The 14,444-nt window shown below is 42.3% G+C and overlaps 1 protein-coding gene across 1 annotated transcript in view; it reads right to left on the reverse strand.

Moving 5' to 3' along the window:
- Positions 1 to 228: 228 nt before the first annotated feature.
- The window catches only part of LOC103759002 (SRSF protein kinase 3), a 25,237-nt gene continuing 11,021 nt past the window's right edge, over positions 229 to 14,444 (reverse strand). Inside the window, exons 11-12 of the mRNA XM_018068667.2 lie at positions 612 to 744; positions 229 to 277 (exon numbers count right to left, since the gene is read on the reverse strand). Of these exons, the coding sequence (XP_017924156.2) occupies positions 229 to 277; positions 612 to 744 (182 nt within the window). The remainder of the gene's footprint in view (positions 278 to 611; positions 745 to 14,444) is intronic.

A 14,444-nucleotide genomic window follows, 5' to 3' on the forward strand; every position in this document is an offset into this window, starting at 1 on the left:
AGAGGAATACATTCAGGACATTTTTCGTGATTATCATAAGTGCAACTAAGCATATGTATGTACAACCACATTATGAAACTTAAGAGGCTGAAATGCAAGAGTTGCCGAACAGACTCACAGCCCTCCTCCTGCAGGTCATCTCCACCAGCCTCTCAGTGCTGGGGAGAGGGGGACAATGACATAGGCAAGAGAGAAGGCAAGGAAGGGGGAGATTTCTTTACTTCTAAACTAAGCCTTCACAACCTCTTTTGAGTGCAGCACTTCCTGCGAGTCGCTCCTGCAGGTTAAGGCAGATAGGGCTGTCTGGACAAGGTGAGTAGCAGGGGTTGCTGCACTCGATCTCGAAGCTGGAGGCCTTTGCTTTGCTGTGTAGTGCCCCAACACGTTTCTGCAGTTTTGCTATCCCTTTAGCCCTGAGCAAGGAAACTTGCAGCTGCCAGACAACTATTTTCCCACCTCAGAACCAGCACAATTTATGTGACAACTTGATAAGATTTAACTTTCAAAAAGCTGCAGAGTTTTGAGCTTCCTCTTCTTCCACAGGACACAGAAGCATTTTCTTACTGCACAGCTGCAGAGGTGACAGCAGTGGGGCTCCTCCCTGGCCGGACCTGGAGGAGGAGGAGAGGAGAGGCAGGAATGCAGCCTCGCAGGAGAAGAGAGCAGCCCGGGTAGCTCCACATCTTCCTCTGCATAGGCAAGGACGAGCATTCACACAGGCAGGACCAGCCGGGACAGCTCCACCTGCACAAAGCAGCAGATTCTGAGAGCTACCAGAAGGGAATTTAAGAGCTCTGCATGTCTGCAAAGGCATCTGGAACAGGGAATATGGAAATATAGAAACTTGGCAGCCACCAAGGGAGTGGTGGAATGGACAAATGCAAATAAAAAGTAGAAGCACGATCTAGAGCCATTACCAAACTGAGTCACTCAGTTCCCCAGGTGAATTTACAAAGTGAAGGACAAGTGAAATTGCTGAAGTACTCTCATAGGGATGGTGTGAAAACCAGCAAAAAACCACCATTAGAACTCTACTTCTGACAATTATTTAGAATTGTTTCAAATGTGAATAAACTTTCTGACTAAATCCAGTTAACTTGAGAGATAGAGAATATCCTACATTCACTTAAGAACGAACCCTACCAGGAGAATTTGTGCTTACTCTGCCTCTCAGAAGAATTGTAATCATATTGCCATTGTGCCATTTTTTTTCATACTGTTTCTAAAAAAGGATGAAAAAGATTTACAGACTTCTGCTGTGGTCATCTGGAATTCAGGAACGCTCATCTGAATACAGTGACTGTACACAGTTACATCAGGGCTTCTCTGTAGGGGCTTTCAGAAAGCCTTAACCATATCTTAAAACATCTGAAGCAACGCAGTATGGGAAAGAACTGAGTTCCAATGATGCAAGCCACAAAGCATTAAATTTCAGAGTTCCCTTCACATCTTATGTGTGTTATGCAAGGCAGTCTTTTAGCACCAGCTGAACTATTTCTCCTCTAAATTCATCTTAATTTCACGATCTTGGCTGTGACTGCAATTTCATATATCTGAACTTGCACCAACTGATCATGGCATGAAACCTTTAAATAAACTCCAGTGTCAGGAAAGGAGTATTATCATCATTAAAAAAAAAATCACAATATATTTTCTCCAGAAAGAAGGAAATTGGGCCTATTTTAAAAGACAAAAATGAACATTTGTTACTTTCCCCTTCCCTTTAAACAATTCCAGTGTTTAATTATTATCATTGCTATGAAACTGTACTTCAAAATTGAATTTGTCTAACCTCAGTTGATATTGCTATGCCTTTGTCAGCAAATCTCACAAGTCCTTTTAGAGAAAGATCAAGTCCTCTCTCAATTGTCTTTTCAATAAGCTGAGTAAGTTGAGCTCCTTTAAACCTCACATCATGAGGCTTATTTTCCAGTCCCTGGATCATTTCTGCAGCTGTCCTTTGAATTCTCTCCAAATACACTGGCATTCTTCTTGAAGCAGGGAAACCAAAATTCAATTCCAGTATCAGTCTCAACACTGCTGTGTTTATAACATTACTTATTTTTGCTTCACATTCCTTTCCCCCACTTTTTTTTCCTCCCCAATATGCTCAAGAATCACATTAACCCTTTTAAATAAAATAATGGCCCAAGTACAATGTAAAGGCAACTAGCTTTAAAGACCTTAAAGCCCTTTGAGCTACTGCTTTCCAAAACGCTGTTTCCCAATTTATAAGTGGGTTTGCAGTTTTGCTAACAAATGCATCACCTTGCAACTGGATGGATTCATATCTTTTGTTGAAATGTGACAAAACAATTCAGAGATCCCTAAACATGCTTTATTATCCCACTAATGTATCTCTGATGAAGAATCATCAACTCTTTTATGCTATTCAGATAAAAAGAATCTAAACAGCAGCAAATTAAAATCTGATTTCATCCCACAACCTTCTATAAAGCTGGGTGTGTCCTTGCCAAGTTCCAATTTCAGATATTTCAGGTCTCCATGTTAATGCAATTTCTCCAGCACAACCATTTCCAGTATCAGACTATGCTGCCTTCCTCCTCCTACCTCTTGGCCTCTCCACCCAAAACAGGCATGTCCCCCACACCTCCTACACCCAGTCCAACTTCCACTGAACCACAGAATAATCCAGGTTTAAAGGGATCCCTGAAGGTTAAACTGACTGAAACAGTCTTCCCTCCCCCCAAAGCAGGGCCAACTTGGATCAGTTGCTCAGGGCATTGCTCATTTCTTCTCCAGGGCCACTAAGTCTTTGCGTAACTATGTATTTTAAGGCCAAAAATAACCTTCTGATGATCTGACTTTCCACCTAACAAAGACTGGAAAATCTCACCTAGTCATTTTTACACTTGGCACTGCAGCTTACAAGTGAGCTAGGCCATGTTTGTCAAGCACAGCCTAAAAAACAGTGTACAGATTTACCTCAATTCTTTGGGGGGAATTTAAAATCATGCCACAGGCTGCAGCCTAGAGGTCCCCGGGCAGCATCAACCCAAGCCATTCAGTCCTCACAGTGAGCACAGTACATTTGTAGCTCTTATGGAAAAAAGTGTAGAACTTCTTTTAGAACTAAAACTACATCAAACACTTTCTCAGAAGCCTTTGAAGAATGCTTCATAGTACCCAAGTGAAGCTCAGCTTTAAGTGCTCCTCCAAAGGAGACTGTTTTTCCACTGCATATATGTGACTGAAGATGCCAGCTTCCCTAGTTTCATGAAACATGTATTAGTGGCAAATGTATTGATAGAATTTTAAATGTTATCTTCCATGTCCACAGTGGTAAGATTTATCAGCACCTCTCTTTATCAATACATTTATTTAACAACACACTCACGGCATCAGTTTCCTTGACTACCCAAACAAGGCTGTCCATCATCCCTGAACTAGCACATAGCATCTTAACTCACACATGCCAGTTCCTACAAAGCTTACAAGTTCCTGCTTGTCACTAACAGAAATCTCCCCCACCCCTCCAAAACCTCCATAATTATATAAACAAAAGACTAATGTGGACATACACTTATCCATATAAAAGCTTGTTGTAACAGTCAAGTTATCCCCCCTTCCTTAAAAAACAGTTATGTGAAATCAAAGTGACTTAGAGCAGGGCTGGATGCAATGTAACAGCATGAACTACTACACTGAAATTAGAGATGTTAGCCAAGATCCTCTGATCTCCTCACCTTACATTCTTCCTCAAACATCAATTTTTGGCCCTGTGAGAGATGAACAAAACCTTCAGTCTGATTCGGGAGAGTCACTCTTGTTCTCACGTTACGTTCTCTGCTCTCCTGTCTGGAATTATTAGTGCTGTATTCCCTGCCAACAGCAAGGAATCTCTTTAAGCTTGAAAAAAGCGTGGAACAGAATAAAATAAAAAAAATCCCATCACATGAGTAAATGAGGCTTGACAGTATGATGGATGCAGCAGGTTCACAAGTATGAAGGTACTCCTAAGATGATGGCTTGCGCCTGTTACAGCTTCACATAAGCATAAAAGACGCTGGTTTGCCGCATTCAGGAGGGAGATGCTCAACTATTTAGATTGGACGCATTTTATATAAGACTGGAGATGACTAAGTCACAGCTGGACAGATTATGTTCTAGAAACAAGCTATGCGTTCCTCCCTTGTACCTTAAGCAACAGCATTTCCTCATCTGCATCTTTTCTCCTTTCTCTTTCAAACACAAGATGCTGAATTCTCCCCGAGAAAACAAATAGCCAGGAAATATTCAGGGCAATGTGCTTTAACCGAAAGGAATTTCACATGCACCACTCATCATAGGGCTAATTTGATTTTGTCATTATGGAAAAACTGAGAACTATCGAGACCTCAGCTGGGTAACGGTTGGATAGGAGAATGATCTCAACACAGGAGGAAAACAGCACAGACAGGAATTATCTTCCTGAATAATGCAGAGAGATTTTGTGTGCACTAAACATCCAAACACAGTTTGCCAAAATACTCTGAAGGCCCCTTCACATAGCTTATCAGTCCTGATGGCTACAAATCAGTAGCAGCATTGTTCATAACCCAAACTACCTTGTAGCATTGCAAAGCTAGTGAAAACAAGCAGGAAAAATTCCCTGGCTCATACTACCACAGTTTTCCCATCATCAGCTCACACAGGAGATGTTTTCACCTGTACCCACTACATAATGCACTCCCCACCACACCTACTAACAGCAGTATTGAAGTCACCAATGGCTTTGCTGAAAGGAACTGAAGATACAGACAGAAGCAACATAGAACATGGTCATGTGGGCAGAGGTGAGAACTGGTGTGGGTGAGAGAGCTACCTAAAACAGTCCAAGAGAAGCAATTTGCACCACTAGACCAGAAGTAAAAAAAAAACCCTCCCAACCCTAGCATGTTTTACCTCCACACTGCCTATAATATGTCCTATGCAAGCTAATTCCTTTTTTGTGCCTTAATTTTCCTATCAGTAAAATCAGAATACCACTCCTGAGATGTCACACACAGTGTTTCTAGACATGAAAGCTAGGGCTAAATCTAGCTCTGAGCAGAACAGGAGTGGGGACACACTGTCCTGGCAGCATTGCATGGACTTTCAGAGGGAGTGGGGGAGCAAAGCACCTGAAAAAAATTTCAGTCACCATTTCACATTTCGTTCCTGGTCAGTAAAGGCTAAGAGCCCATGCACATATCCCGGCTGAGAAGCAGACTCCAAAAACCAGCAATGATCAGTCTAACTGGAGAGATTTTAACCTAAGCTAAATCACACCTTTTCAACACTAACAGAATTCCATAGAAACTCCCATTGTTCAAGATGCATTTTTACATTTTACATTCACACACCATTTCAGTAACAACCATCTCTCTCTTAACAACGTTGGAAAAAAGTTTCCATCAATTTTTAAATATGTGTCAAGGCCATTTATTTCCTCCTTCACAACTTGCTCTTCATATAGAACTTAAAATTTTAGAATTCCTTGCAAGCATTACCCCAACACAGTGACACTCATGGGAACAGACTGTTTCACTATTACTCAGACAAAGGAGTGACGCCTGAACTCTGACACTGGAAGAGCAACAGAAAGCTACAAACTTTGCTTACAAGAACAGCCTGCTCCTAAATCACCCCACCTATCTCTGCTGTGTGGCATGGTTTAAAAAAAAAAAAAAGAAAAAAAAGATTTTTCAGTCAAGGGATTTCATCAAGAGGATCCTGGTTACATTTTCATACAGTTCTGCAAAAAACAGAGAAGTTACATCAGCATTTGGACATGCCATTTCATTCTCCCTGAGATCCTCTTCTCCATGTGATTCAACAAATTTCTGCTGACCTGTTTCAAGCTGACAGTCCCAAGCTGCACCCAAGAAAGGCCTAACTAATGACTGCAGGTTTCACTGTATAGTCTCACTTTTAGAACATGCTAGTGCTTTATTCTTTATTAATTTATTACTTCTGTCTGCGTATGTAAGACTTAGAAATGCAGGAGCAGGAAACAGGAACTGTGACACATCAATTTCAACTCTTATGTTCCCTGGCAGCTTGAGGTGAATTCCCAGTTTCTGAATTTTTCATCTTCTTACAAATTCTGTATTTGAATGGTTCCTGAAGGATACTCTGAACCTGCAGTGGCCAAAGAGAATCCACCAAAGAGTGGACTTGTGCTGTCAGATTTAAGCACTTCTGTGCTCAGCTTCCTGACTTCCTCCAACTGACACACACCGTGCTCCAAGTGCTTCAGGAGCTAAGCTGGAAAGGTAACAAGTACCAGTCTTTTAGCAGTGCTAATGGTGATTTCCATAGGTGTGTAAAAGAATGCCATAAGCCTGGGACTTGGGCATCCCAGTGCCTCCCACCTCAGGCAGAGAACTCAAGAACAGCCCTTCCAAACAGGACCACTGCAGGGCAGCATTAAGGTATTTCCTTCACACATCCCACAGGTCACAGTTTTAACTTCAGCAGAGATCTTCCTACCGATAAGTCACATATCTAAAGAGACAGATTTGGGATGGCATACCCCAAAATGCAACGTCTTAGTAAAACTTTCCACCTTCTGCCCAGCCACCATCAGATAAAGGATGTGTTCCAACCCTAGGTGCTTACGCAGGGGGGAAGCAAACACAACTGTTCAAGTGGAGTCCACAGGAACTTTTCCAACACATCACCCCACTGCTCACCTGGGCGTTCAGCTGCCATCCTGCAAAGTCAGAACAACTGCTGTCAGCTGTGAAGGTAAGACAGCAGATACACTGCTTGGTTCCCTTATGGAGAAGTGATTGGTTTGGGGCTACTTGCAAAGGTTTTCATTAAACAAAAGATTACCCTCACAACAGATGAGATTTCCTGCTTATGAGACATACTGCTCACACCCATCACGAATTTTTTCGCACAGCAATACGCATTTGGAGATGTCATGACATGCTAACATTTAAATAACTTTATTCAAACACAAATAGACAAAATGCTGCCTCAAGTTCTATTAGACCAAATAGTCTCACTAGGTATGAAACAAAGCCTCAGCTCACAGTGAGCAGACAGAGCAGCACACACTGGGATCTGCAGTACACTGACGATTGCTTTATTTCAAATATATGCTGCTATAACCAAGTTTTCCATATTAAAGAAATAGGATTCAAATTTCTGCTGCAACTGGCCTTGGCTGAATTAAATTTTTGTGTTGTTTCAGTCATACTATACATAATTTTATACAGTTCTGTGAAATTCATATCATGGTTTTTTAATACATTTAACTGACAGCATATCTTCAGTAATTTTTTGCATGTCTTGGTATCTCATAAGCCATAATGACTGGCAAGTAAATGCAAAATAAAGACTTCCTAATTACCAGGTTAAAAAAAAAGGATAAGGAACATGGTCTGGTACATTTACTTACACAGATTTGTAATATTTTTATAGTAATTAACTTTTGCCATCTTCCAAAATGAGCTTTTTGCTGTACTGACCTTCTGCAAAAGTATACCTACCAGAATTTGCTATTTTGAAACAATTAAGCACCATGCTTCAGCTGTGACACTTTCTCTACCATCATAGATCAAGCCTACGTTAAAACTCACATCTGGCAAGCTTCTCAAGCAAATGAGAGCAGATGAAGGCAAGACTACACTGCCGATTTTCAAGGGGAGAACTAAAGGTTTGTCTAAAGAAAGCACTCCATGCACAGCGACCAAGGGCACAAACCCAAAGTACGGCACAGATTTGTCAGCACGCAGTGGATGGTGGCTCACTCCCCTTTAAGAGGAGTGAGAAGTTACAGGGGGACAGCCTGAGCTGGCCAAACTGGGTGTGGCACCGAAAGGCGGAGACCCTGCTCCCCTTCTCTGGTCCCCACCACATCCTCTGCACTTCCACCCATATGCTCCCCCCTATTTATTTTGTGAGGGCTCTGGATGCCTGACAAATCTCTCAGTGAGCCAATTCAATTCACTATCTTGGCGAAAAAATAATCCAGCAAAAACCAAAACATAAAATAACCCCAAGACAGCTTTCTGCTGGGTTAGCAAGCTGAAGGAGTTCAGAAAAGGAATCCAGCAGGAACCAGAGAAGGCAAACAGAAAAGGCAGAACTCCCCGTTGGGTGGGAGAGCAAGGGGGAACAAAACTTCCCCCATTCAGCAGCAGAGCTGTTGGATGTGCTCAGCTGTCTCATGTAACTTCACCCGGAGTAACCTCGCTTGCAGGGTGCAGTTCTGCAATAGTTTCAAGCTGACTTCAGCTGGCACAGCTTCAGTGCAGCCTCCCATCCCTCCCTGCACTGGTGCTAACCTGACCCCACAGTCATTCCAGCAGAAGCCAGAAGAAAACTCTTCCTTCCAAAAATGAAATGCACTTGTTTTCTGCATGGTAGCCTTCTGGGACAGGTGTGGGCCAGAACAGAGGCAAAAGTGATGGTGTGAAGAGCAGGACTGTCAGCTGGAATTGCCATGAAAAGCTGCTGTGCACCAAAAACCTGCACAAAGCTGTACAATGAATATACAGTGTCACAAACACCCATTCCAGTTTAACACACAAATTTCCATATACAAGCAAACCCTGAGGTGGAAATTAGAAGAACTGCACAACAAAGTGAGTCTGTGGCAAGCTCAGAACCTGACTTTCACCCTACAAGTATCTTTGTTCCCTCTTAACTTCCAGGCCATCTTGAACCCCAACATCCTTGAAATTCATGAAACTGCAAGAGAACTTTGAACCAGCAAGCCAGTCTCCTCTACAGTCAAGCAGAGCCTACTTAACTCGATCAAGCAATCATCTTTTCTTCAAAGGTTCACTTTAGCTGTATTTATACAGGAAGCTTCCAGATCTTTGCTGTGGCAAAAGTTAATCTACAGCCACATTACTGAAAGCATTCTTGTAGCATGATTATAACTTATTCCAACTTAATGCCACAGAAACACAGGAAATAATTTGTTTTAGTGTCTTTAGTTAAAGGCCACATGAATGCAAAAGGCTCATATACTCTTCCAAGTATCTATAAATTGATAGTGCAGCTCAGGTTGAGACATGCTATTTTAAGGGCTCCACGTTGAACCCCAAGGGCACTTCAGTTTCCCAAATCACTGGTTCTCAGACTCTTCCCAGTGTATTCCTTCCTGCCTACAAGCAAGAATACGTTCTCACCTCCTTACTCTCTCTCATAAAACATTTGAGAATTGCTCCATGGGAGCAGTTTCCACACCAGCATGCTGCAAGGCTACCAGTCCTAGAGTCCAACTGACAGCATTCCCAGAAAGATGTAATTTGGGCAGAGGCAGCGCTGGGAAACAGGGCTACACTGAAAAATACTCCTCTGCTCCTATTCTCTGTACTACCTGGAGAAGTCTCAGTCTTCCTGGTCCCATCCTCCCACCACTTACAACCTCTGCAGTTTCCATATTTTGCTCCCAGAAGAAAGATGTGACTTTCTGCCCTACAGTGAGCAACACTGTCATATGTGGGCTTCCTTATCCAAATATTACCATCAACACAATCCTCAAAAAACCTCCAGCCACTTATTTTCATGATTCAGAGTCTGTGTAAAACCAAGAGACTGCATTATCTGACATCCACAAACTAAACCTCCAAGCCGCATCCTGACTTTTTTTTTTCTCTATTACTGAATCAGCAGCAACAGGCACATTCTGTTAATAATTTTGATGGCAGGGTCTCACACTCCTTCCCTATCAACAACTCCCATTTCAAACTGCTCACTTCAAAGTCAAGAGGATTCTTCTCAGTATCAGAACTTCAAACTGTTTTCTGGGCTGTTGGCACAGTCACTGAAAACATTTTGTCCTGTAAATCAACAAGGCTGCAGAAGAAAACCCTGGTATGAGCTCCAGGAGGACAACAGGAATAAGCCTGAGTCACAAAATGAGCAGCTACCAAATCCAGACAATATCTTCTTGTCAATGTGTATGATTGCAATTGTAATCATGCTCTAAATATGAACACATCAAAAGCACCGTGACCTTTCTACTATGAAATTACTTTGAAATATTTTAGGGCTTGAACATTTTGGTTTTAAAGCTAACTCACAATCTGCCTCAAAAGGCTGCTTGTAAGTGAAAAAAAAAAACAACTAAGATTGTTTAGAACACGTTGAAAAAAAACAAAAAAAAGTTTGCTGCCTTGAAAACTGCACAGATCCAAGTGTTTGAGATACCTCCCCTTTGCTAAACTTAGCCCTTCCGTGACCCTCAGGGAGGAATGCAGGACCTGTCTACGTTATCGAGTTTATAAGGATTAAACTTTAGCATAAACAACAGATCATTTCTGAACTCCACTCTAAAAGCTAAATTCCTGACTATTTCTCAATGCTACTCTTCTGTGTTCCTCTCTCTTCGTTCCCCCTTTTTCTTCATGTTTGGTGAATGTGGGACTATTAGATTCCTGACCACAAATTACTTCTCCCGCTCACTAAGAGCTTGCCACTCAAACTGCTGACAAGTCCTCCCACATTTTTCCACCTTTGCGTCTGAGCACATCAGTACACTTTCCTGAATATTTCCCATATTGCTCATTAAAATAATTGGGGTTTGTGTGTGTTTGTCAGGAGGAAAATAAAACTCAGTAAGAAAGATTTTCTTTCTCAAATATATTATTTAAAATATAATTTGTTTGTTCTATTTGCTTCAGCATTTAAATTAGATTTAAGGATCAGAATGTTGCAGATTTAGCATTTAAACAACAGTATTGATGCTCCTATAGGGCTTGTGGCAACAAAAACCAGCAGTAAGGCTATTATTCACTGAAGATTTCTTTTTCTGGGCTACAGCTTTTCAAGTTCAGACTCATCAGTTGAAGTGAGGGAAAAATCCCTTTAGCTATTTTTGTTACAGGAAAATAATACTTCACCACTAGCTCAGCTGGGGGGGAAGGGGCACGATGAACCAGAACCTCCTGATTTGTCCTGCAGATCATCCTTCAAGACAAAGAGCATCTTTGCTAATTATAGAAGAAAAAAAAAATTTAAACTAGGAGCAGTTGAAAAACTGTTTCTCAGCATGCTCAGTGGGCATTAGCTGCGATTTCAGCAGCTTAGCAAGTCCCACCCCTGTGTGAGCTCAGCAGGGAGGCCTGGAGCACTGCACATTCTCCCTGCTCAGCAGGGACAGGGGCCGCAGCTCAGCTGATTTGCTACAGGAATACTGGAAAATTGCCACCAAAAAAGCAAATCCCGTGGAAAAAAAATACAAGAACCCCCCAGCAACTTCAATAAGGAATTAAGAGGAAAAAGTGGAAAAAAAAAAATCTCAGCTCCCACAGTTTCAAGATGTTGAACTCTTGCTGCATTATGGTCTGGGGCTTTTTCCATGATCAAAATAAGCAAAAGGTTTAGGTTAAGCCAGATTTACACAAACCCGGCCCTAACAACGTACGTGCAAACTTACTGTGCACTAACTCTTGCCACAAGTCCGTCATGGGAGCCAAGGACTGGCTGTAGAATCTGTAACAGCTGTAATATCCACAGCTATTTTTCTTTTAATTTGGAAGAGGAAAAAAAAAACTAAATAGACAAGTAAAATGCAACAAAGTCTTTATTTTAAAATCAAACAGCAGCTTAAGTTTCATAGGGGCAACTGAGACTTAACAGCTCACATGCTCTACATTTAAGCACACGTTTAATGCTTTCAACCGAAGCACTACTACTACATGTTGTACAAATAAAGAACACTTTGCCTATTGCAATCTCTCTCATACACTGCACATAACACAAGATTACATTGAGAAAATTTCAGAGTTACACACACAAGCAGCACCGGAGTAAAAACACAAATGTGCTTTTGTAATACAGCAGTAATGCCATGAGAACAATGATTTTTGAATTTTCAAACCTCTGAACGCTCATTATGTTTGTTTTAGTATTGCCAGAATAGATAGAAACATTTTTATCTCATCACATCATTCAATACAAGTTTGTAAAAGTCTGCTCATCCAAAATGGGAGAAAGGATAGACTAATAAGTTACATGGCTGGGACATCACACATTCAATTTTCCCTTGCACACTTTGCACCTGGAAGTTTGAATTAAAAATGTTGGGGTTTTTTTTTTTTTTACTTCAGGGAACATTTGGAAAATTTAAATCGATGATTGCTAGTTGGTTTTATTCCCCCAGAAAAAGAGCACAAACTTTTGCATGTTCTAAGATGCCAGTTCAACATCATTTCTTTTCTGCATGTTTTTTCAACTTTGACCTGTTAGTTTTCAAAATAAGATCTGGCTGTAACTGAGCCTCTTTCTAAAAAGCGATTTAAATGTACATGGGATTTCATCACCCCACCTTGCAGTGGGGAAATCGCAGACAACATTAGCTAAGGAATATTACTTTCAGGTCACTTGGGATATGACAGTAAAACGAAGAGCCAGGGCCTTGTCAAAGCGGTGCCAGTTATCCAGCAGAATGTGAGGCAGCAGACAAATTCCCCATTATAACATACAGAGACTGTAAACAACCTACAGAGAGACTGTAAACAAAGACTAAGGGGCCATGAAGATCACTTTCTGTATTTCATTAAACCGAGGAGCTAGTTTTCACACTCAAAAAATCCAGAGTTCACTACTGTTATATCGCTTCATGTTAGGCAGCAAATGACACCTTCAGACCCAAAGACTGAAGCGTTTTAGGAGTTAGAAGTTGCTCACCTCGCCCTGTGAAACAATTTGGGTGCTACAGATCCTCAAATATAAAAGCTACTCAGAGTTTGGCATTTACCACATGATTGCTGCCAGTCAAGCGGATTTAAGGGCATATTTTAATCTCTCTCACATTATTCTGTCCTGGAATTTTTGCTTCAAGCTCACAGTAATTCTGAGTTGGGTAACCCGGGCCAGGGCAAGGGGCTCCCCATGATAGGTGTTAGTTTACAGAGATGGCAGTGTTTTCTAATGCTAATGTATTCCCATGCTGCATACCTCAACTAACAGTTTCATCTCCAACAAACTGCACTGGAATATGCTGATAGCTCCAGCTCAACAACACAATATCATACAGACAGTGGCCAGTGCCAAATGGTTAGTTAAGCAGATAAGAAAGGCACTCATTCTTCTTTAAAAAAAAAAAAAAAAAAGGAAGCTATTGCAGTCAGGCAGACAGAGTGTGGATGGGAGCTGGCAGATTCCACAATACAGAGTCACGTCAAAAATGGCCTCCTGCAAACTGTTCCTTCATCAAGCATTTGAGTCAACTGAAAGGGAGGAATCTTTCCCATTATTCACAGGAGTTTCACCTTCCTATTCCACAGCAGAGCACCATTTTCTGTACATTTTGACATACAAGCATATAAGAAGCACAGAGAATAGATTTCACTAAGCAGCAGAGGGAAACTCTTCTCCCCACTTTCTGTTTCCAGTCCCAAAGTTGAGCCTGGCCTTTATTTTGACTGTTCCCTGGTCTGTGAATGGAAAATCCCTCCTCAGCACTAGCAGGCTGGTGTCTGCTGCACACACCCACTGCACACAGCAGAAATTCCAGTCAATAAGGCAAGTGGGGCCCAGGCGATGGAAGGGGAGGAAGGAGACATACAAACAATAAGAAAAGCATCTGGCTCTGTTACTGGCTGAGAAGGAGGCTGGAGTTCAAAAGAGACACGACTGCAGCCTTCACTTCACAGGAAGATCATATCAATTCTCGCTGTCCTACTTTTCACACAGACCAAAATATGTGGAAAGGGTAACTTGGGGTTTTCAGCCCACACTTTAATGCAATTCCATTAACTCCAGAACAGCGACAAAACCCACCTTGGAGGTTTTTGTCCCACCAGACCAAAATATACCCCTGCTTCTGCTTTGGGCCTGTGGAAACGGCCTGAAAAGTAAAGCCCTTTGCTGAACGTGAGCCAGCCATCCCTCCACCACCACACTAATGGAGGCTGCTCTGCTGTCCTTCCCTGGAGATAGCAGCCAAGTCTAGTGAAGCTTCTCTCATAGCAACCAGAGCTCCACAGCCAACAGCAGCTGCTGTCACTGCCTTCAACGCTTACCCACAGGATCCAGAGCACAGCAACACCCTCCTCCCTGCACCTCTACAGCAAAAAAAAAAAACCCAGAAGGCTGGCGACAAGATGACTTCCTAGGTCAACCACAAGAAGCAGAAAAAAAGAAATCCTAGTATTTCCTATACAAGTGAAAAGAGGAATCTCTGATTATTGAAGAAATAAGAAATTCCTTTTCTGGATTTGGGTTTCTGGCAGCAACACCCAGCCGGGGTGGGGGCAGCCGCCTGAAATCCGTGATATACCAGCACACCAACGTCAAGTTCTACGAGGCTCAGCTGCATCCTTCACCCAAGGAGAGGGATTCGCCCCCTCGCCCCCGCCGTGCCCCCAGCGCTCCCATTACATCATGGCCCGAGCCCGCAGCAGCCACCGCAGCCCTGCAGCGCCCCGTGCCCTCTCCAGACCCGCAGAACACCCCGCTCACCCCCCTAAAGAGAACCCCCAGGATCTCAG

This window comes from Manacus vitellinus, unplaced genomic scaffold (genome assembly GCF_001715985.3).
Source record: "Manacus vitellinus isolate BGI_N305 unplaced genomic scaffold, ASM171598v3 scaffold_14_pilon, whole genome shotgun sequence".
NCBI classification, from domain to species: domain Eukaryota; kingdom Metazoa; phylum Chordata; class Aves; order Passeriformes; family Pipridae; genus Manacus; species Manacus vitellinus.